Source organism: Passer domesticus, chromosome 3, assembly GCF_036417665.1.
Source record: "Passer domesticus isolate bPasDom1 chromosome 3, bPasDom1.hap1, whole genome shotgun sequence".
NCBI lineage: Eukaryota > Metazoa > Chordata > Aves > Passeriformes > Passeridae > Passer > Passer domesticus.
Genome location: NC_087476.1, coordinates 14,626,254 through 14,650,307, shown reverse-complemented (window position 1 = coordinate 14,650,307; position 24,054 = coordinate 14,626,254). Strand labels below are relative to the sequence as shown.

The 24,054-nt window shown below is 39.2% G+C and overlaps 1 protein-coding gene across 9 annotated transcripts in view; it reads left to right on the top strand.

Moving 5' to 3' along the window:
- The window catches only part of GREB1 (growth regulating estrogen receptor binding 1), an 86,872-nt gene extending 70,474 nt beyond the window's left edge, over positions 1-16,398 (top strand). For all 9 annotated transcript variants that reach the window (XM_064411928.1, XM_064411931.1, XM_064411930.1 and 6 more), the window contains 11 exons: positions 397-499; positions 1,235-1,396; positions 2,994-3,136; positions 3,899-4,060; positions 5,888-6,092; positions 6,904-7,078; positions 8,004-8,222; positions 10,493-10,628; positions 11,172-11,372; positions 12,862-13,000; positions 14,632-16,398. In XM_064411928.1, the coding sequence (XP_064267998.1) occupies positions 397-499; positions 1,235-1,396; positions 2,994-3,136; positions 3,899-4,060; positions 5,888-6,092; positions 6,904-7,078; positions 8,004-8,222; positions 10,493-10,628; positions 11,172-11,372; positions 12,862-13,000; positions 14,632-14,795 (1,809 nt within the window). In that variant the 3' untranslated portion in view covers positions 14,796-16,398. The remainder of the gene's footprint in view (positions 1-396; positions 500-1,234; positions 1,397-2,993; positions 3,137-3,898; positions 4,061-5,887; positions 6,093-6,903; positions 7,079-8,003; positions 8,223-10,492; positions 10,629-11,171; positions 11,373-12,861; positions 13,001-14,631) is intronic.
- Positions 16,399-24,054: the final 7,656 nt, after the last annotated feature.

Below are 24,054 nucleotides of genomic sequence, written 5' to 3'. Positions count from 1 at the left end.
AGATCATATGGAAATGAAAGGCTTGGGGTAATTCTTTAGTTATCTTGTAATTTGAGGGGAGTTTTGTACATTTTATGAGCTTATGTGATTTTAAAATGTTCATTGCCAGTGTAGAACCTATAAAATCAGGAGAGAAATTTCTTGTCTGTGGGCCTGTAATTAGACCTGTGATATAAAATGTATTTTCCAGCTAGGCTCCTGCACAGAGAGAATAAAACTGTTGAACATTAAGCTTTTCATTTATGCCAAGGAATATACAAAAAACAAGGATCTCCAAGCGCTGAATATTAATATACAGTTTCACCACAGCTACAGTTTCCAGATATGTGGAAAACTAACATGGTGAAAAGCAAAATTTTATTTTTGGTTATTTTCTTCTAATTTCTATGTTTACAGATAGGGAAAACAGGTGCCTATCTGCAGTTCCTCAGTATTTTGTCCCGAATGCTGATTAGACTGACAGAAGTGGATGTTTATGATGAGGAAGAAATCAACATTAGTAAGTTACTGATATAAAAATATTCTGGAGAAAATAGAAAATTGTAATGCTGAATTGAAATACAGTTGTCTCTATATTCTGTGCTTGTTCTATCCTATTCACTTTTGCAATTGCTTTACATTATATAAATACTGTAAGAAAAAATTTCTGTGATTAAGAAATTTTTAAGAATTTAAAATTAAGAACTTAAGAACATTTTATTATTTATTCATCATTTAGAATTTAAGCAAAGAACATACCTCTGTTTTTTGTGGAAAGGGATAGACAGCATTTATATATATTAAATGATATCCAGCCATTGGTCTTCAGTGTGGAATTGGAATGAACTTTTATGGTAAAGCATATAAAAGGAATAATTGAAATTTTGTCAGAATTATACCATGAGGAGCAATGGCATATTTTCTTATTATACAGGATTACCTGAGAGAGGGAAGCTTCTGCTCTGTAATATCTAATTTTAGTCCAAACTTGCTTTATTTACAGTGTATTACTCCTCTGTGTTTCCAGATGTATTTCTGTCAGACAGGACGTGAAGATAATTTTTAAAAGGTGGAGTTGTGTTGAGGTACAAGGTTCATTTGTGCAAAAGTTTACCTCTTGATGCATAATGACATTATGTCATCAGACTAATGAAAGAAAAAATGAAGCAGGAATAATAGGTACAGTAAAACCATCTATGGAAATATAAAGAGCTTTAAAAAAATTCTGAATTCTTATTTTTCAATAATGTCATAGACATAAAAGAAGAAGAATCTGATCAATACTACCATCAGCCTGGAGATATGTGGCCAGATTTGGAGTCATTTAAGAAGATGCCTTTTGACTACACCATCCATGATCCAAAATATGAAGATGCAAGTCTGATTTGTTCAAAGCTTCAGACTACAAACAGTGAAGGTTAGAATTTTTAAAATCCTGATTGGTACATGTATATGTATTTATTTGTTTTTAATGTGAGAATCCTTTTAAACTTTTAAGAAGAGTTAAAATATCAGAATTGTTTTTGGTTAGGTAATAGTGAAAAAAGATTTCAAGTTTTCCAAATGAAGTACCAAAACATGACCCTTATAAATGACTTATGGAATATTATATGGATAGTCTTTCATTAAAAAAGCTCTAGTTCCACAATAAGTTTGTGTTGAATTATAAAGCAGCATTGTCCTGCTCTGTACAATGCAATGCTTTATGTGAATAAGGTTAGCTTTCTGCTTAAAAGTATGTGTAGGTTTATTTTTTAGGTTTTAGGTTAGGTTTGGAAAGCATGAGATGAACATGCTCAGATCTATATTCCTGGAGTATTGATGTGTGAATTAGTCCTCTGAATTAACCAGCTGGACATACACAGGCCCGTGAGACAGGGGGTCAGGGAGGAAACCTGAAAGGAAGGAGGGAGGAAATCAAGGTCAGAAAGACCTTGGCAGGCTGGAGGAGTGGAACCTCAGGAACAGGACCCTGTTGAACAGTTCACCAAACGTGCCCCTTGCACTTGGGTTAGAATAATTTTATTCAGCTGTACAAGTTTGGGGCCAGCTCTGTAGACAGCAGCTTTGATAAAGGTGACTTGATGGTCCTGGTTGACAGCAATTGAACATGAGCCACCAGTTCTCCACTGGTTAATGGCTTACTAATAATCTAGCAGCAGGTCAAGGGAAGTGATTATTCTTCTGTGACAGCAACTCTAAGGCCACATCTGGGTATTCTGTCAAGTTTTTGGCTTCCCAATATGAGAAAGACGTTGACATAGAGAAGTGAGGCCAGTGAGCAGTCACCAAGATATGGAAAAAATTGGAGTGAACTGGGTTTGTTTCATCTGGGGATGTCTAGAAAAAAAAAGAAAAAAAAAATTTGCAGAATAGAAGTGGTCAAACCATGGAGCAGGTTGCCCAGAGAGATCATAAAAACTCCACTCTTGGTGATTTTTGAAACTTAACATGACAAGGAAAAACTTTGAGCAACCTGATCTGATGCTGAAAATCTGAGTGGAAGATTAAGTAGCAAAGTCCTTTTCAGCACAAAATACACCTCATTTTCCCTCAGTCTCTCAAAAAAGGATCCTTTGAAAAATATGGATATATACTAAGGAGCAGCATCACTAAAATGCCAAATTCATTTCACATAATCTACTGTGATATCTGTCACAGAATGGCAAATGTCATGAGGCTCTTTTTTACTATTTATTGCTTTTGTAAGCATTCTACCAATAATAGCAACAATGAAAATTTTAATGATTAGGTACTGCTTACATCTTAGACTTATGTAAAATCTGTACTGACTTGTCATAATCATGAATTTGTAGATAATTCCTTGTAGTTCTCGTGCTGTACATAGCAATTTATAATATCTGCTGTGCTCAGAATGAATTAATAGTTTTGTATGTCTTTTATATTGGCATTTTTCCTAGAAGCTGATTTCAGTGACAGAAACAGTCTGTCACAAGAGAATACATTCTAGCCTTGAATATATGTTACATTTAATTTGTTTCTTTTCTTAATAGACAAATCAAAGAGCAGGAGACAGGAAGATATGTACACGTGCCGTCAAACAACTAGGATGAGACTGTCCAAGTATGCAGCATACAACACCTACCATCACTGTGAGCAGTGCCATCAGTACATGGGTTTCAATCCCAGGTACCAGGTAAAGATTTCCAGGTGTTACTCTGCAGATCAGAAGCTGAAGCACACACAACTCAAACACAGTTTCTCTACATTCACTGTATTTTAATTGGCTTAGAAGTTGTATGTGTGTACATATACAGCTGATGAACAGATTTTGGTATTTCCTGAGGTTTGCCTGCCTTGGCTAGGCTGAAGTTTGGGCAGATCAGAGGACCAACACTTGTGTCATTTACACTCATTTATTCAGGGCTGTGATCTGCATGTGTATTACCAGTTAAAACTGCTTTCCCAGTAAGCTTTCCACTGGGCTTTGCCTAAGTGGAAAAGTTTGCACCTGAGTGGCTGCAAGAGGTGCTACTATCTGATACAGGAGTAGTCCAGTACAGAGTAGTCTGTGTGTGGTATAAAACTTGCTTTTACTCAGAATAACCCTCTAATTTCTTGCCTATTATAATGTGAGGAAGAAAGTGTCAGCAATGCAAATACTGTTTTTTATGTGCCAGTATTTCTGAAAGCCAGGAGGGGCCTGTAACTATTGGTGCCATCTGCAAGATGAAACTGAAACAACATTTCAAAAGAGGGAACGCTTTAATCTGTATTTTTTTGGTGTAAGTTCTAGCCTAGGGAATATTGCTTAACACTTATGAATGATGAAGTTAAATCTAATGTCATACAGTAAGTGACTGTAATCTGTTTAGCAATGTTGTAAATGTATATAAACTACCTTGATACCTTGTGGTTTGACTTTAACTGGAATTATCATATTTTTTCCCATCCTTAGATTTATGAGTCCACTCTACATGCATTTGCCTTTTCATATTCTATGCTGGGAGAAGAAATACAGCTGCATTTTATCATTCCAAAATCGAAGGAGCATCATTTTGTCTTTAGCCAACCTGGAAGACAGCTGGAAAGTATGAGGCTACCACTGGTCACAGATAAGGTAGCTTGTCTGTAGATATTTTTATATCTAAATTTTATAGATATTTTTATTTCTATTTATGGCCATATGTAGGAGAGAGACACCACCAATTTCAAAATTTGTTGAATTAGTATTCTCTATATGACTATTCCTACGGTCAAGAGACAATGAAGTTGTCCTTATGCTAAGCTTGCATTTTCTCCCAGAAAGGGATATGTGAAAAAAAAATTGTCAAGACGCCAAAAGCTCTATCTTTTGGTCATAGTCAAGGCTGATCCTTCGGTATAAACAGTCTTATCTGTGACAAAAGGTCTTTGGTTATGGGTTTGAGATGTTAAAGTGAGAATTGTTTCTGCAAAGAAACTCAAAGATATGATTTAATTTCTCATGGCGGTAAGTAAGAGGAAGTATTTTTTTCTGTAGAGAAACAGCAGTGGAATATCCTGTTTTATTCTGTGTAAATGCTTATTTACTTTCATATAAAAATAACGCTTTCAAAGAATCTTAGTCATGGCTTCAAGACTGTATAAAGAATCACATGTCATGCTTGTAGAAAGGTCATCTATTTGACAGGCTCTGACCACAGAATCACAGAATATGCTGAGTTGGAAGGGACCCACAAGGATCACTGAGTCCAGCTGCTGGCCCTGCACTGCACCATGCCCTGGAGTCACACTCTGTGGCTGAGACCATTGTCCTAACACTTCTTGAGCTCTGCCAGGCTGGTGCTGTGACCACTTCCCTGGGGAGCTGTTCCAGTGCCCAACCACCCTCTGGGGGAAGAAAAATTTTCTGTATCCAACCTAAACCACCCCTGACACAGCTTCAGGCCATTTACTCAGGTCCTGTCCCTGCTCACCACAGAGCAGAGATCAGTGCCTGCCCCTCCTCTTCCCCTCATGAGGAAGCTGTAACTGCAGTGAGGTCTCCTCTCAGTCTCCTCCAGGCTGAACAGAAAAAGTGACCTCAGCTACTCCTCATACAGGTTCCCCTTATTGCTCTTCACCATCCTTGCTGCCCTCCTTTGGACACTCTCTAATAGTCTAATATTTTTCTGATATTGTGGTGCCCAAAACTGCACAGAATATTCAAGGTGAGGCCACACTAGTGCAGAGATGTTGACCTTTACAGAGATTCCTGATGCCCACATCTAAGGTGAAGCTGTGCCTTGCTCAGGCCACACTGCTTGGAGTATTGAAGCAATTTGTGGAGTAGCAGTAAGCAGTACCACGTCTATCCTGGAGGAAATAAGCTGCTTCCAATAAACAGTAAAAAGTCAATATCACCCTCCAGTTCAAGTTTTAAATAGAAGAACCTAGACAGCAACACAACAGCAGTGTAAGAATGGCATCGCCCTCACCCAGTAAACTTGTGCTTGGCTACATGGCTGGAACTGTGCACTGGGTCCTTCTGGATTCTTTCTTGCTTCTGCCACTGACCTGGTCTGAGGCTTGGACAATTAAGGATTATTCTCCCTTTGCTTCTGTTTCTATTCCCTTGCTGCAGTCAGAAGAGTTGTACTGTAGTTTTGGAGTAAGGTGTTTCTTGCAGTTCTATATCATATGGACCTAAATCCTCTTCCAGATCTATCCTCAAGGTACCACTGCACTTGGCAGGCCAAGGTTAGCAGTTCTGTCTATTCCACCACACTCTCATTGGTCAAATAAGCTCAATTATACAGTTTTGGGGTTTTTTTCCAATTTTTATAAAAGTTGTTTATTTTCTTATCAAGGAAGTTTAAAATGTGTCAGTTTGTCTAGTGTTAGTGGATCTGATTTATTCTCCTGAAGAATTTCTCCTTTTTCTCTCTGAATTAATACAGAAACTCACACTTCTTTTTACCTACAGAGTGAAGACTACATAAAAAGCCCCACTTTTACTCCCACCACTGGCCGTCATGAACATGGGCTTTTCAATTTATATCATGCAATGGATGGAGCCAGTCATTTGCACGTTTTAGTTGTCAAGGAGTATGAAATGGCCATATATAAGAAGTATTGGCCCAACCACATCATGCTTGTTCTTCCAAGCATTTTCAACAGTGCAGGAGTAGGTAAGTGTAACAAAAGCTTCTAAAAACTGTAGACGCACAACTTGGGTCCTTAAGGTGTTGTTATTTGATAGTAAAATGTAGACACACAGCTTGCAGCTAGGATGTCTGATCTGGTGATCTGGATTCCCTCTGAAGACGATGTGTAACAGCTGAAGATGCACTTCTCTTAATCCAGAACACGCAGAACAAGCTCAATTAATTGCACCCTAGAAATACTTAACTCTTCTATTGTCTTTGAAAGAAGCTGAGGGTGTTAAAACTCAGATGGCATTACTGACTCTGTTTCCTTGTGGAAATAAGTTGTGTACTATTTGCATGGGCAGTGATGCTCTGGTTGGGTACATCCCTCAGGAAGGTTCTGCTAATACAACATCTGTGAAATAGTCAACCCTTTGCCTGTGCTGCTGGAACGCCTTATATACAGCAGTAGTGACAAACATTCAAAGCAGATCACCAGGGACAATTTCCAGTGTCATTCAGCTGGTCAGTCAGCATCACTAACTCTTTGCACCAAAAGATGCTAACAAACACAATTATTGTTAAAAAAGTAGTTGCTAAATCCTTTAAAACACTAGAAAATCTTTACCACAGAAGTCAGGACTCATTTTTCATCCTTCCCAATGTGGTTCTTTAAGTCACTTGCTTGGCAAATTACAAAACAAGTTGGCTCTGGGGGGTGGTGGGGTTAAAATCTTTGCTGTGATTTATACCCTTGTCTATGTAGAAATAATCACTTCAAAAGGATTCTGAGTTAAAAGCAAACAGTTTCTGCCTCTATTTTTAATCTGGTGGTTTATGACCATGGTTTCAGGTGCTGCACACTTCCTGATTAAAGAGCTGTCTTATCATAACCTGGAGCTGGAACGGAATCGGCAGGAAGAGCTGGGGATAAAACCCCAGGATATTTGGCCTTTCATTGTCATTTCAGATGACTCCTGTGTTATGTGGAATGCAGTAGAAGTTGATTGTTCAGGAGACAGGAAAAGGTAAATAGTGTAATATATGCTTTTTCATCTGATCTCTTTTAACCTTTCTCTGCATGTAATTTTGAAATTATGTTTGCTATACTACAACTTCTACTCTGTACAAGCAGAGAATTTGCCCAAGGAGGGTACTTTCCTAGGTATCTGTCTTTGCATAGCACATAGTGTAGTGCCTGTTTTTCATTCCTGTCCCCTGAGGATTTATGTGCCCTGCCGTTGCTGCTCAAGCTAGAGTTACTTGGACTGCAGATTTCAGACTCTGTAAACACTCCCTGATACCATGTCTATTTTTCACCAGATTTTTCTAGGGAAGCTAAATGACAGTTCTGTGCAAATTGTGCAGCTGATTTCCTTTGGCTCTTGTCAGTCTCAGTCTGCGTGTCTCCTTTATGAGTTCCCCAAATCCCTGAACTAGCATTTTTGTTTTCATTGCTTTAGAATATTGTTTGTGCTAGATACTTTTATCTATTCCATGAACAGACTATGCAGAATTTACATAAAACTTTCAGAGAGAATGACACTCAAGGAAAACTGAGATTTATGGACTCTAGGTGTGGGCTAGAAGGATCTTAATACTTTGTGCTTAAGTTATGGCACAAGTCAGCAACTCTCCAAGATTCATTGTAATATTATCTAGGTAACTTTAAAAGTTTACATATCTGAGCGAATCAAAGTGAATTCACTGAGTGAATATTTTGAGAGATCTAGACTAAGTTTCAGATCTGTCATACCTGTCCCCACCACATAAGCACTAGATAATTTTAACTATAGTGAGAGACAAAAAAATACAGTAAAGTAAGACAACACTAAAGTTATTTACCTGAAAATCATAACAACTTCCAACTGTTAAAAATTGCTCTTCAGCTGAAAGAGATTCTGAATGTTCTCGATATATTTTAAAATTAACACATTTTCATAATTATTGTAGTGACTATACATGGACTGAAAGGAATGTTTCCCTGAAGCAAATTTTGCAACACATTGAAGCAACTCCCAATGTCACTCATTATGCCCTAATTGGAATGAGGAAATGGTCCAGTAAAACAAACAGTGCTGAGATCAAGGAACCGTTCTCCTGCTGCCATGTGCATGACTTCATTATGCTAAATGTGGATCTGACACAGAATGTGCAGTACAATCAGAACAGGTAAGTGAATCGGTAGCACTTCTCAGCAGAGGTGATGAACCAAATAAAGAAAGTTTTACCAAAGCTCTTGTTTCTTTAGGGAGGTTGTGAATGGCATACAGACAGTTTTTGCTTTCTTACTGGTGATTCAAATCCTTCCCAGGCTGCCAGAAGTTGGAAAAAGACATTAATTTCTATGGTTCCAAATAAAACAGTGATAACAAAGTGACAGGACAGACATAGACAGCAGTGGACTCTGCAGTATTGGTCTACTCCAAGTAGCCTTTAGTAAATAATGTACTTCCTTTCTTGTCTGCCTAACTGCTCTCCCTTCCAAAGGAAACAGGGATATATGGATGAATGGTGCATAACCAAATCTCATTCTGATATATGTATATCTGGGCTTTTTACCCTGAGTAGCACAACATTGCAGCATACCACATGTGTGCTCATCAGGGCAATCAGAAGAAAAGAATAAATAATTCTTGTTCACATTGGTGTTTTTTTCTTGCATTCAGCTGTCTCAGAAATTCCACTTTTTCAGTTATTATATTAGATATATTAAATTATAATTTTGTCATGCACAGCATTACCACAGCTGACAGAACTGTATTCGCTAAATTTGTAGTCTCACAGAATTTCACTGATCTGTGTGAAATAACTGTGGGTTTCCCCCCATTTCTGAGGGACATGCATTTATAACAACAGAATGAAGTGTGTATATCCATGGATATCTTTCTTATTCTAAGGCACTGAAAGACCAGTTTTAGACAAGTGAATCCCACCTCTAGTGATACATACACACTGGAAGGTATGACATGAAATGTGTGGTTTTCTCGATGCTGGGTGGGATAGCCCAGGTAATTAAAATGTCTCTACACAGCTACACTTAGGTAACTGAACATCAGGCACTGTGCTTTTCAGAAGAACTCTGCTAACTCAGGAAGATATCTTTTGAGGCTCAAGCTTACTTACAACTGCAGGGAAGCATTCTGTGTTCATTATTCTGTGAATAAACAGATGTTGTGTATTTCTGTTGTCACCAGCCTGGCATCTTAAAAGAACAAATTTGCCCCTGTGCATCTCCTAGTAGAGAACTGTGCTCCCAGGCTGCCTAAGTGTGTTACCTTGTGAAGCATTATGTATGAAGGGCAAATAGAGACAATGACAATAAAGCAAAATGATATGAGTACAAGCAGCAATGTTAAAATGTCAGGAATGCCACATCACACCACCCATTTCCTGCCTCTGCCTTTCAAACACATGAGGCTCAGGTTAATCCTGTGTGGGTACTGCTGAGTGTGAAGTATTGTATGGCATTCCAAGCCTGGGCAAGGAAAAAGGTGGTACATTTTAAAACCCAGAGGCAGGGACCGTCAGGAATATCAAATAACCATGTAGGTATTGCTAATATCAAAGACAAAACTTTAAAAACTTGTAACTGAATGCCATGTTGCTCACTGGTGTTGACTGTTGCACTGATTGCTTAAATTCAAGCCCTGGATGTCAGTCCAATGGTTCTGCACATCATCCTGTTTCCTTTGTAATAAATATATTCAAAATGGAGAACTGAGTCTGAATTTTCCAGAGATCAGAGTATTTGAATTTAGGCATCTTCAGGAGTTTACCTTTTATTCTGTTCCTTTATATTTTTTAAATGGGTCAAATTTAGCTTAGGGATGTTTGGCCTCATTCTGCTTAATCTTTTCCTGTGTCTCAGCAGTTCTCTTGTATAAAGACTCCCTGTCTTCAAATAGTTTTAGTTTCTAAGATAAAATTACATTAGTTCTGTACAGGAACCTTGAAAAAATTGCTATCCATATTCTGAGGGGAAAATGAGTAGTCAGATACTTCTGTGCATTTGATAAATCAAATGTAAGGCCTCATCCTTTTCCTGGGAAGTCAAAGGAATTAATTTCCTTGACTGTATTTGGGGTGGTAATGTATGTAACAATTTCTTATGACTCCATTATTATAGTAAAAGGCAAAAAAAAAAAAGTTATAACTCCTGTGTATTTTCCTTAGCAATTTACTGCCTTTCTCCTTTACGCTTTTGATCCTTTCCCTCCCTAAGTGTTTTCCTCTGTCATTCTGGTTTTCTCAAACTGATGCTAACCCAGTTTATTACTAGAAAGCTGGAGCCCCTTTTCCTGACTGATAGGCACAGGTGGAGGGTCAGTATGTTTGATACCTGTCCTTTCTATGGTGCTGAGCAAAGGCTCTGAGTGCTTGTATTTGTCAGTGTGTGATGAGGAACGTTCCTCTGACCTGCTATGATTTTCTCTTTCCAGATTTACATGTGATGATGTTGACTTCAACTTGCGTGTCCACAGTGCTGGCCTTCTCATCTGTCGGTTCAACCACTTCAATGTCATGAAAAAGCAAATTGCAGTCGGAGGACAACGATCCTTCCACATAAAGTCTAAGGTGGGAACTGAGACCTCTGTGGCACTGTTGTTAAAATTCTGTTTTTCTTTTTTGTCTTTTTTAACTAGGAGAACTGAGGTATTTTGGTGCATCATCTGTTGCCAGTAATGGGGTATGTCTGCCACTTGGGGCTTTTAAAAATTATTTATTTTTGAAATCCACAATATTCTTGTCATAAATACAACTTTCCTTAATATTTTTCCTTCAAAACTTCGAAAAACACATGAAGTGTCTCTTTGCAATCCAAGTAACCATTCACTATGTGGATTTTATCTACAGCTATAGAATTGGTCATCGTCATGTGACTTCATAGTTAGGAATACTTTGAGTTCAAAGAAGAAACCTCAAAGGCTATAAGCACAAATATAATTTTATGAAACTGAAACTGTTTTGGTAGCAGATATTTTTTTGCTGAATAACTTTTCTTCTTATGTAAAACTTAGATTTGTAGGGTAGAGATGTATTCCATACAAACCAGAATTCACATAAATACAACTTGATTAATTAAGATTGATCTGTATGAGAAATATTTTTTCCTCACAGGTATCTGACACTCCAGTTTCAATCTCCCCTGCTCAGTACATTTGTGCTCCTGACAGCAAGCACACCTTCTTGGCAGCACCTGCTCAGTTGCTCCTTGAAAAGTATCTCCAGTATCACAGCCATCGCTTCTTCCCTCTCTCACTGAAGAATTACAGCCATCCAGTGCTATCTGTGGACTGTTACCTTAACTTAGGACCACAGGTACTGAACAAAATAATCCCCAAGTCGCTCTGGGAATGCGTAGGCTCTGTTTTGGGTGGGTTATTGATGTATTCCTTTGAAGAATGAAGTACATTCCTAAAATGTTAAAATCAAATTCGTAGTACCATAGAGATATTGTCAGAGGCTTCAATTAAAGTACATGGAGAGAAATCCCAGAATTGTCCTAAATACTAATATAGTCTGTGAAGTGTTTTCTCAATCTGCTATAATTTGGCTCTTCCTACAGAAAATTTCTTCCACAAGAGGGTTTTATAAATACTAGATAACCCTTAGAAAGCACTTCAAATATACAGATGTTTTAGTTGATTTCAGACTGATAAGCTGACGCAGAGAATCAAATACTAGGCAACCAGTGGGAATGGGAGAAGCTGACATTAAGTCTCAGGAGCTGTTGGCTCTCTCTGATGAGTCTGGATCAAAAGCCAAGGTTGTACTTCAACTCAAATATGTCAGTAGAAATTTGTACTAGGGTGGTGTGGTTCAGGAGAGAGGGACTGTTTTTATCTTTTCACTGAATACCAAATAAAATTCAGTTGTTCTGGGTTTACTGAACTTCTCTTCCAAAGAGCTGTGTAATAACCTTCCCATGTATGCTGCTCCCACAATATTTTTCAGTTCTTAGGCTTTTCTTTCCACCATGTTTGGAAAAACAAGCTTTGCCAGAGGGCATTGTACTGTTACTGTCTTCATCTATTGCATCCTTTCAGCTCTGACACATTCACCACATGAAATAGTTTCAATTTCATTCTGGAATTGCTGCCTCAGCTGGAATTTGATACAGTAGGATTGAAAGAATATGGAATAGGTATCCTGGTACAGAGTCTCAGTTGCTGAGGTTCAGCCTTCCTCTACTCAATCATGCTGATCCATGCCAGATAAGGATATATCCCAGCTAAGTAGTACAGTGACACTTTTGAAGCAAAGCCATGGGTGGAAGATTCCCTTAATCTGAATTTGTAAATCCTGAAAGAGTGCTGTAAATATTCCCTTTCCTAGTGGATTTCAGGAGTAGCCATAAAAACAAACCCGGCAAGAGGAAACCTCATAAATTCATGTATATGCATAACTCTACTAATTTGAGTAATCCTTGAGCAATGTAAATGAAATTTAGAATTTCTAAGGGTCCTTTTCATGTCTGACTATAGAGTTATTGTATTTACTCACATATAAATAAAAAGTGCTGGGCAGGTCACAGCATTATGGTTGTGGGGAGCTATTGTTACTGCAGCTTTCAAACTCTATCACATCTAAGCCTCATGATAATAATAATAATGAATAATAACAATACATAATTATGAATTGTGCTTATGTATATTGTTAATAAGTAGTGATATGTTTTGGAAGGAATTATAAAACTCACAATATTTGGAGTTGGAAAGAAAGTCTGAATTTGAATCAAGTGCAGATACTGGAAGCATCATATGGAGGCTTTAAAGATGTTAATTTTTTTCCATCCTCTCCCAATCAGATTGCAGTTTGCTACGTGAGTTCTCGGCCTCATTCTCTGAATATCAGTTCCTCTGGTTTGACATTCAGTGGTCTCCTGCTGTACCTCTGTGACTCCTTTGTTGTGGCTAGCTTTTTGAAGAAGTTTCATTTTCTTAAAGGTGAGCTGCAATAATTTTATTACAAAGAATTAGGTGACATGGTCTCTGAGAATGTGGAGAAAATCTATTTTATCTGTGTTTTAAGTCTATTATATTTATTTAATATATATGCATATATATGCATATGCATGGATTCATATTTGTCTTTATATGTTGCACCCAACTTTGATGTTTGATCAGGCTTGCTCTGCACTGTAGTAAGCTGGTAAATAGCAGTGCTATAACTTCTGCAGATTTCTAATTGGAAGGAATGTTTCTTCCATATTATCATGCCTAGAGTATGTGCACAACTCCTTAGTCTGTTTGAAAACTGAGTATTGAAGATTTATACATGAAGCATTTACCTACCGTGTTCTTGCAGCTTTTCTAAATTTCGATAGAAGATGGGTAATTGACAAACCTTTATCAAAATCTATTTTCTATTTTTAGAAATAGAAATTGGCTCATTTAGGATTTATTCCTGATACCCAGTTTCTCCATGTAAAACTTACGATGGTGTGCAGCAGTGGAGACACCTTCCACTTGTGTTGCAGACAGTCACATTGCAAACTTCCTTTGGATCCTTCTGCTGCTATCTTAGGCATTTGGTGCTCTAGGGCTTTGTTTCTCTCATCTGTGACTGTCACTGGGAGAAGAGCATCATGGTTAGTGGCTCTTTAAACTGGCAGAGTTGTTATAAACTGCTGTGGTCTTCGTTGCTCCCAGTCAGTCTCATTTTGCAAAAACCAGTCAATTTTTATATAATGTAGCACAAAGTGTGTTTGCTTTGGGATTTCTCCATCTCCCCAGGCAGTCTGCTTGATTTTCTAACCCATCATATAAGAATTAAACTGTGACTGTCTGTCTTGTTTATTTTTATATTCACGGGATATTTTTTGTCTTGGGCATTACCACTTACCTCACCATTTCTCATTTAGATTACTGTATGCTGGTGAGGTAATTATTTTCTCTTAAAGGAGGCCTTTTCTCAGAAGTCATGAAGCCATGCACACAAGTTAAAGGGGTTATCAGCATGCCAGACAAGACAGTTGGCATTGGTTACTGAAGTATGATTTTTTTAGTTTGGCATTCTGGGTTTGCTTGTGTCTGTAGCCACATAGACCAGATTCTTTCTTGCCAGCAGATGAGTTTACCAATCCAAAAGCCACTAAAATTTGTGATTAAAGACATGTTTAGACCATTTCTGGGCAGCAAAGCACAAAGAGCTTAGTCAGCCATCACAGTGATTGATGTGTGGGTTTTGCTGAGTGAAAGTTTCACTCAACAAAGGTAAGGATCAGGAGGGCTACAACAGGAATGGATGTAGGGCTTTTAACTGGTTTACTGTCAGGACCCATCACGACCTCCTTAGACCTGCCAGTTTTACTTTTCCTACCCTAAGGATCATGGAAAGTGCTTCTAGTCCTGTTTACTAGATGATGATGATGTATCTCAAGTTACACAAGAAGATCCTGACAAATAGGTAGCTGAACATAGCTCTCAAGTCCTACCTGAGCGCCTTAATTTTCTCCCAAGCCCATTTGTAACTCCCGATGTGAAAGGAGTGGAGTTCTCCACGCAGGGTGGTGGGAGGTGGGTGGTCTGAGAACAAAGGGGATACTCATGTGAGTTTCTTTGAACTGTTTGCCCAGGTGCCACCCTGTGTGTGATTTGCCAGGATCGTAATTCTCTCCGCCAGACCGTTGTCCGCTTGGAGCTGGAGGATGAATGGCAGTTCCGCCTGCGGGACGAATTCCAGACTGCCAATGCCAAAGAGGACAGACCACTCTTCTTCCTGACTGGACGACACATTTAATTGAAAATTGAAAATTTTCAATTAAATTTAATTGAAAATTGAAAATTGAAAATTTCCTGAATGACACAAGACACTAATTGCCATCATATCACGAAATTACTTTTGAGAAGCTCTGCTTTCTGAACAGAAACAGGACTGTTTTCTGTTGTTTATTAGAATGATATCTAATCAGACAGCTTAAGATCTTATTTGCAAACATTGAAGTGACTTTTCTAATTTAATGTTCTGATGGAAGTCATGCCTAATTCCTGACAGAGACACAAAGACTTAATGTGGTGGACAGCATTTCATAGCAGAAGAGAGTTCAATGAGTGCACTTCTTCTGTAACAAAGAAGACCATATGCAAGTTCATAAAGAAAAGGGTTAGGAAACTTTTTGCACATTCCAGAAATAGGAAATGTAAATTTAGGAGCAGGTTCTGGTTTACAAGTCTTATTTATCAAACAGTTGGCATAGGGCAACAGGAGTTGGTACAGTTCTGTGGTATACTGCTTCTGATTGATCCAGGCAGGCTTTTTACATAAAGATTTGTAAAGTATATTTCTTTAACAGTAGGAACTCAGCTGAAGCTTTAATTTTTGAAATAAGTGCCACACTGGATAGTTTTACCATGCAAGACTGTTGGAGTAGAAGACTAATTATATGTCTGGTTTTATTAGCATAAGGAAGAGAGTTAACAAGGTAGATGGTAAAATGAGATCTGAACATTTAAACCTGAAACGGACATTAACTTGAGTAACTGAAGAGATCAAATGGTGGGACTGACCTGCAAGTGATTTATTTCTAGAAAAGTGATGCTTTGTGACTAAACTGTAGACTGGCTGTAGACTTCAAGCTGAGGCAAGTGCACTCAGGAAAGCCTATGAAATGGTTCTAAAACACTCCCAATAAACTTTCTGGGGATATTTTCTTGCCAAGGTGCTTCAAAGGAGTGAGAAAATGGAGATTACAATGCTGAGAAATTCAGGTGAAAATCTAAAACCATGCTTTTGAACAGCACCGGGCATTGTGATATTTCGTACGCTCTAAATGTAATATCAGTGGTCACTGTCTTTGTCTTGGTGTTTGGGAATGCGGTGGAAGCTGCAAGCTTCCCGTTTGTCTTTATGCAATCAGTGTTAATGTCACTCAGTCAAGGTGTAGGAAGGATGAGTACAGACATTGTCAGAGGATATCTAACATTTGGGCAGGCCTTTCTGGCTGGATACACCAGTGAGGGGATCATTGGCTTTATACAGATGAATTGCCATTGGGTGGCTGAGTCTGTTGCAGTCTGGCCTTGAAACGCAGGCATCCGTATGACTATGCCAAAGAGCTAATTTAGGTTAATTTACAGAGGAAATGTAAGTTCTGTAAGTTGTGAATTCTGTAAGAGATGTGGATTGCTATCTACAAGGAAACTGCTGGCAATCAGTGTGCTTCTGTATTTCATTGTTTGTGTTTCAGAGTGAGAATTCACTTTAAGTTTTGTGAAGGAAGGTCAGCATTGGCCTATGTAAATAGTATTACTGTTCAGTTGTCACCAGTTGATTAGTTAATTTAAACTTTTTTTAAGGAAGTGTGACATTTATGTCTTTATAAATAAAGTTCATGCTGCATGGACATCTGTCTTGGTGATGTACTGGACCAATAAGTACACACACTTTTGCAGTGGAAAAAAACAGAGGAAAAGCACTGGCTGAAAGGACTTAATATAATTAAGGAATGACCTGAACTGATCAAGAGAAAATACTGTTACTTCTTAATGGCCTACAACATAACACAGCCTCAAAAGTATAAGGGCTTTTGCAAGAACTCAGATTGAAAGACAGTGAGTTGAAATTTCCTTTCCTGTAACCAAATGTTTAAACAACTTACACCAAGTGTCCATTAACCTTTTTCTGTGTTTTGGGTCTGATATTCACTTTGTCAGTCTTTAGACATCCATTTTCTCCAAGAAACTAAAAAAGCCATAAAGTACAAAATAATTAAAAAATAAATAACAAATAAATCATGTCCTTTCTTAACATTCTCTTTTGGCATAAAGTTTCCAAAACTTTGACAAAATACAGCTGATAGTTACTTGAAGCCATCATACTCCTGAGTGCTGTTTCATGTTAACCTTTTTCTTTATGAATTACCTACACACTGTATCCTGTGTACAGGATAGGAGTCCCAGGGCCTGGCCTCAGCAGACCTGTGTCTGTTGTGTGACCAAGTGCAATCTTTCTCCATCATGGGCTACATTTATGAGCAATTGTGTGTGATGAAAGTTGCATGCACAGCCCATTGTCTTGGAGAGCACATCCTGTAATGAACCAGATATGTCCTTACTCTGACCAAAATGCAGGTAATTCCTGTCATGCTGTGGGAGTGTCTATGCACCCACATGGTAGGAAAACACAGCATTTTGTTCACAGGAGGCCAAAAAATGATGGTGGTTGACTCAGGGAGAGACAGCCTCCAGAGCTCCATCCAGAAGTTTCTTCATCCCTGAAGTTAGTTTACAAGCTAAGCCCCACTAAAGTGTAAGCTTTCATGGAGAGGGCAATGTAGGTTTTGTGTCCAGCTGGGACTCTGAGATGATAAAGTAATACACATAAATAATAATGATAAATTAAAGCTGTTTGGGTGGGACTGGCATCCTGTGCTGAAACCCTTGGTGCTATGGTTCTTTACTGTTTGTGCATGTGTAGGGCTGGGAACCCAGGTCCCAGATCCACACTTCTCTTGTCTTTCTTTTGTGAGAAGGAATCACTGGCTTTCAGTCCCAGTGACCTTTGTGAGAAAGCTTGGCCCATGCCCGTTATGCACACAAATCTTTTAAGCATTTCCTTTCTGGCTTTGGATGTGGCAAGAAAGCAGGACTCTGCATTCTGTGGATTCACTTGACAATGTGATAGCAAACAAACTTTTTATAGCCTCTGCCTCCTTCTCTAGCACCTTCCATGCTTTCTGATTTAGTCATCCACTATTATCACCTGCAGATAGTATTATTAGCATTTTCTGAATTGTCTGTCAGAGAGAGAAGTAGTTTATGATTCAGCTTCTGTAAAAGACAGATTCCAAATATAGAGAAGGTTATTGGAAAGGTGACATTATTTTCCTTCTTACCATCCTCTCTTCTCTGTTAAAGAGCTCTTCACAAGCACTTAAGCACTAAAATCTGGTATCTAATCACTGGAGGATGTTAGGGATTTCATCCCTCCCTGGCAAGTGCCTCCTGTTGTGGTGACAGGGAATGTACAGATCTCAGCTCCCACTCTGCATCTAAAAGCAGTTGCTGAACATTGCTTGTGAGGGGGTTGCTTTTCAAAGGCTGTATCTGTGTCACTCTGTGGTGGAAGGTATCACTCACACAAAAAGGAAGGTACAACAAACCCAGAGGATGGGTCAAGGGACAGCTCTGCAGGGTAGAAATTGAGGAGCAAGTGAAATGGGGGCTATGAATTGATCCAGCAGCATAGAAGAAGTTGGGGGGCAAGTAGAGCTCCTGGCTGCAGTAGGAAGTGTTTGCAGGGGCACAAGGACCCTGGGCAGGGACTATGTCCAGTGTGGAAGAATCTGGGTTTCCATGGAAGTTGGAATTCATGTAGGTGTCACGAGCACCCAGCTCAACAGGACCCAGCTATCTGCCATGGGCTGCTGCTCTGGTCTGGCTGTGAGGGTGAGTGAGGATAGTGAGCCATCCCTTCATTCCTGGGGTCCATCCCCCAGCCACAACCACAATGCTTGTGCCAGAAATGACTGTGCCAGAGCTGAGTCTCAGGGTGGTAAAGCACTACAATTACCATAAAGCCCAGCCTCCGCTTGCATCCCTCTGCCATGCATGGCTTGCCCGGAGAGCACAGCCCTGCACCCTGCTGGGCACCCACAGCCCCATGGCACAGCCTCTCACCACACCACACACACCACAGCCAGCTGCCATGCTGCCTTCCCACCCTCCTGCCACAGTCCTCCTCTCCCACATCATCCTCTCAGCAACCAGTCTTAATAATTCATCAGCTGCCACTGAAATATTGTGGATATACTGGTGCGAAAAAAATCCATAATCTTCCCTTTGTCCTACTTCCTTAAAGGTACAGCTCTTCATTGAAAAGTAAAATTAGTCCCAAAGATCCTCTGCCTGGTGACTCTCTTCTGTGCCTTATCCTTGCTCCAGTCTACACCTGAATAAATACTCAGTGGTTCTGGTAGCATTTGCAAATGCTTTTATAACATTTCCAGTCCTGTTTTGACAGCTCCCAAAATAACCACTGATGATTGTGGAGGACACAACTCTGGCAGTTCTGAGGCAGTAGTCCAAATGCTGACATTGTCCCCTGCTGACATATTATTTGGCTAGGAAGTAGTGGGGTGTTAAATATAACAGTCAGACTCCTGTGCTGTGAGAAAAAGGCATTGGGAATCAACTTCCATGATTTTAAGAAAGACCTCATAAAGCAGCTTCATACATAAACATGGTTTTGATTAAAATGCTCAAGGAAACGGAAATTTTTGATTTAGATTTACATAGGAATATAAGCTGAAGGAAATGCCTCCACACTTGTTACATGACCAATGTATTGATTATGCACTTAAATGCTGAAGTATTATGAAGTATTTTATATATATATATATATAGGAGTATTATTCTGTCAGTGTGAGCTGTTGTGCTCTGGAAAATTATGACTGGCATAATTAACAATAATTAAACAGTATTCTTTATACTTAGAGACAACAGGACTGACAGGAAAGTGGGTTTTTACTTATTGCCACCTATCAGAATAATTAACAGCTAGGAGAACAGATATTGGCTCAGAGGTTATTGCAGTAATCACAGGGCTGGTTCTGCATCATAAGATACACTTTCATAAATGGGCTTTTGCAAACACATAAAACCTTTTCTTTTATGTTCATGGTGTGATTTTTCTCTACTAGACCTTAAATTATTCTTGTAAATACTGTTTATTTATTAACCTCAAAGTTCTCTCCCAGACAAGATGGCACCTGTGGTGGGGCAGGCAGGCAGCCCTGTGTACCCTTCTTAAGTTCCCCACTAGAATCATATTTAGTCTGAATTTGTAGCATCTTGAACTTTACCTCTGCAGGAGATGCAAAAAGGGAGAGCTATGACTCAGTATTTCTGTTAGGTAGTTTTTCTTTTTGCTTTCTCAATATAGCTTTCTCCTTGTACATGATGCTATGAATTTCCATAGGTGTTTATGAGACAAAAGCCTTTACAGAAAGAAAATAGAGAGAGAGAAGCTCCATAAAATTTGTCCATGGAAGCTACTGTAAAGTGAAAAGCAAGTATTTTAGGAGAGTGATGCTGTTCCAGTACAGTAGAGTTGTGATTGTATTTAAATTACTCTTTAAGTTGAAAAATTATTCTGTTGAAAAATTATTCTATTAAAAAATAAGATGACTGTTATTAGTTCAGCAAAAGAAAGTTCACATAGAGGCTACCATGAGCTAATATTTCTATTTTTAAATATTCTGGAGTGATTACAATTTTTTTTTTCCTTCTTATGATACAGCACTTGCAAATGCTGTTTATAAAAAGCAACTTGCTCCTCTTTAACCTGTGTCATGTAGTGAAATCACAGGACACTGTTTAAAACTGGCATCAAAACTTCTGTTTGTAGTGCATAATTATCCAGTGAAACTTGTTGTTAGAGGATGTCACAGAGGCTGTGGGCTGATGAGAAGTCTAAAAACTGATGTGAAGCCTACATGAACTGTGAGTCTGAGAACATTTTCTGTGAATTTTGTGTCAGCTACCATTCCACATTTGTATTTGGTTGAAAACACCAACTGGGGAAGTAGCAACAAAGCTGTTAAGTCCTGAGAGTGCAAAAATGGGAAGGGAGTGAGGAAAAAGCAGCTGCTGGAGTGGTTGGGGAAGAAGGCAAAGAAACTGTGGCCTGGCTGTGTGGGTGTGACAGCAAGAAGGTGCGATGGGGAGCAGATAGTGGGGATGAGAACCTTGGGGAAAGTCTGGGAAACATCATCATCATTTATGCAAATTACAGAGAAAGGTCCTTTTACATCTAGCCATTATTCCACTTATGGGTGTATTGATGAGAAGTGTTTGGTGATGGTCACCCTTGGATATGGATACCACATGCATTGATCTTGGAACAGCAATCACTGGATACATCTATGTTTCCAGGAGGAAATGCCCACACTTGTTAGTGCTTCCTGGGGAAAGCAGGAAGTTCCTGAAATCGAATGGTACAGAAAATTACAAAGGCTTCAGGAATACAGTGTACTGGAAAAGATGCACGCCCACTTCTTGAAGAATTTGATAAATAAACATTACACAGCATATTACAATTATTTAAATGCTATTTCTGATAGATTGTTATAGTTACCCATCACAACTTGAAAGAAAATTTATCAGAAGAAATGGGTGGAACAGTGGAAAATTACTCCAACAAACAGTGGTTCCTATCTTTTAAATTTGGTGAATAGACCTTTCAGTAGGGGCAGGAATGCCATTGAAATTCATTAGGCGTGGCATTTCCCTGTTTATCTGAAATGAGAAGAATTGTATTGAATTTCTTTCCCCAAAATTGTTCCAGAAAGAAAATGTGATTTGTCAGATAGCTAATAAATGGGTTTCTGTGCTTACAGTCTTAACATTCAGTGTACAACAGAAATGAGTAACTTGAGCATCTTGGTAACTCAAGTGCTGTGCTATTTTCTCTTGGAAGAGTTCCTCTACAACTTGAGGGTGACTTGGCTAGTGGGCCACTTCAGATTCAGAGTTTCTAATGAGAAGTGTGAAAGAGTCTAAGTAAGCATAATTTTTTCTGATTATTAGATCTCTTCCAGATGCCTTTCACATCAGTGTCCTGTCATCCTAAGAAACCCATCAGGTGGAAAGTCAGTCTATCAGGGACTGGCTGCAGTGGGGCAGTGCCAGGGTTTCAGGAGCAGAAGCAGGTCAGAGCCAGCAGCAGGAGGCTGTGTGACAGTGCTGGAGGGATGCTGAGGGAGCCCAGCAGAACCCCATGGGCCCAGTGAGCAACTGGAGTGAGCTGAGACTGGGGTGCCTGCATCTAATGCTTGTCCTGTGACACAAGCTGGCACTTCCCTTGCCATGCCAGGCATTCAGAGCAGTTTGGCAGCTGGGTTAGTTTTGGTTGATACACAGAAATAACACTCTTTCCCAATACTCCCAAAGCTTAAAGGCAACTCCATACAGCAATGAACTTAACTCTCAGCTGGAATACCACAGCTATTCTTGAGACCTCAGAATACATTGTTTTAGGAAAGTATCTCAGGCTTTAAACATTTGCATGTTGTATTTTGGTATCAGGAGGGTGACAGAGGCAAGCACAGCTGATGCTGATGTTGCTGTTGAAAACAACACACTGTCCAGCCATGGCCTGGTAGGCTGCACAGAGGGCTGTCACTTTTTAGTCCTTTCTATCTGCTGCCTACTTAGTGACACTCAAAGTGGTGAGAGACCACATGCAGGCAACAGGCTATTTCTCTATGCCTTATTTCCAGTGTTTTTCCATTGACTGATTAATTTCCTACTCATTGAATCTGCATATAGCCTAGGGTTAAGTATGGAGCATATCTGTGCATATTTGTTCATTTGATAACTTTTATCAGCTCACCATTAATGCTAGGACTCTCCTGCAGTGGGGTGCTATAAATAGCCCATTTCATTACATAAGAGTGGAAAGATTTAGAAGCCTTTGCCCGAAGCCAGACCTGTAACAGAAGGGTTCAGGGGTTTTGATAGCAACTTTATTTCACCAGCTACTGCAGCCAGATGTCTTATAAGCAGAGGGATGATAAATAACAAAATTCAAGCCACAGGCTGAGAACGTGAAAGTGTATCATAGCTGTGATTTAGTGTTCAGTTTGAACACAAAACCTCAGGCTGTATCTTGGTGGCAAGGCTCTATTTCTGCCAGCTGCCAGAAGTGATTTCAAGATGCTGGACCTAGCTGTCCTCTCAGACAGAGCCAGAAGTCTCAAAAGATTCAGGACAAGTTTATCTGATAAATAATAGTGTGTGATCTTTATGTATCTGTGTGGATTCTACATACTGGTATTAAACTAGTCACAAACAGAAAACCAAAAGGAACAAATGGAAACGAAAATTATCCTCTTTCAAATATTATTACACAGAGGAACAGGAAAGCTGTGCTGCCTTCTCACTCACAAAGTTACAGTTGTGGAGTTGTGCAGCTGTGCAGACAGGAAGAATTAGATTTTGGCATTAAGAACCTCTCCTGAAAAAAAAAAACGATTAAAATCCATACAAAATATGATCAATTATAGTAATAAAACGCTGGCAGTAAAAATTCCTTGTATTCTGTTTCTGGAACTTATAACTCAGTAAACTGTCTGACCATAAAATTTTATATGAAAGTTAGGATACTGACTGGAAGTGAATTTGTGCTTTTCAGGCTCTAATTTTTCACTGAACCTTTAGACTGAACCAGAGTACTTGAGGAGTCAGTTGCAAGGAAAGTGTGCTCTGGTTTACTGAGCTCAGGTTTCTTGCTCTGACTGTGCTTCCAAGAACTTCGGCAGGTAAAATTAGCAAGAACATGATCACTGAGAAATTATATTCTCTGGAGCTTTGTTGTCTACAGCTAAAATCTGAAGGCAGTTTTTTGTATATGGCAGAAACCAACAGTGGCTTTAGCAGTGTATGTGAAGAACAGGGAAAAACTACCAGCTCAGGATGTCGTCTGAGGAGGAAGATCATCCAGAGACCCCCACTGGCTCCCCTTGGTCTTGGGTAAGAGACTCTGCCCTAAGGTGGCATAAATACCTCTTAAAGCTTTAGAAAAAAGTAACAACCTGTGCTGTGTGACCCTCAGTAGCAATGAGTATCAGCAGCGCTTTTAGTCTCCTGTTAAAGTCTGTATTTCATCAATGGTTTGGTCATCTCTTCTAGTTCAGCCTGTGGACTTTGGGGGAAAAACTTTTGCTTCTGTATGTCAGGTTCTACAAGAAAACCTGAGTGATTCTGTACTGTCTGCTTTGCTGTCTCACTGGCTGTGCAAAGCTGCACGGTTGAAAGGTAGCTTTTAGGTATAATGGAGGGAAAGGGATATAAAGCACAGTGTTAACGTTTGCTCTGGAGGTCTGCATTAAAAAAAGAGCCAGTGAAATACAACATTTTTTCTCAGTAAGACTGAAGTTGCCTTAATGAAATACAATCTGCACTGATGCCCCACTAATAGTGGCTGCACAGTCCTGTGTTTTAAGGTCTGGGCTGATGCCTAATACTGCTGGAGAGGATGTGGTTCAGTACAGGTTTCT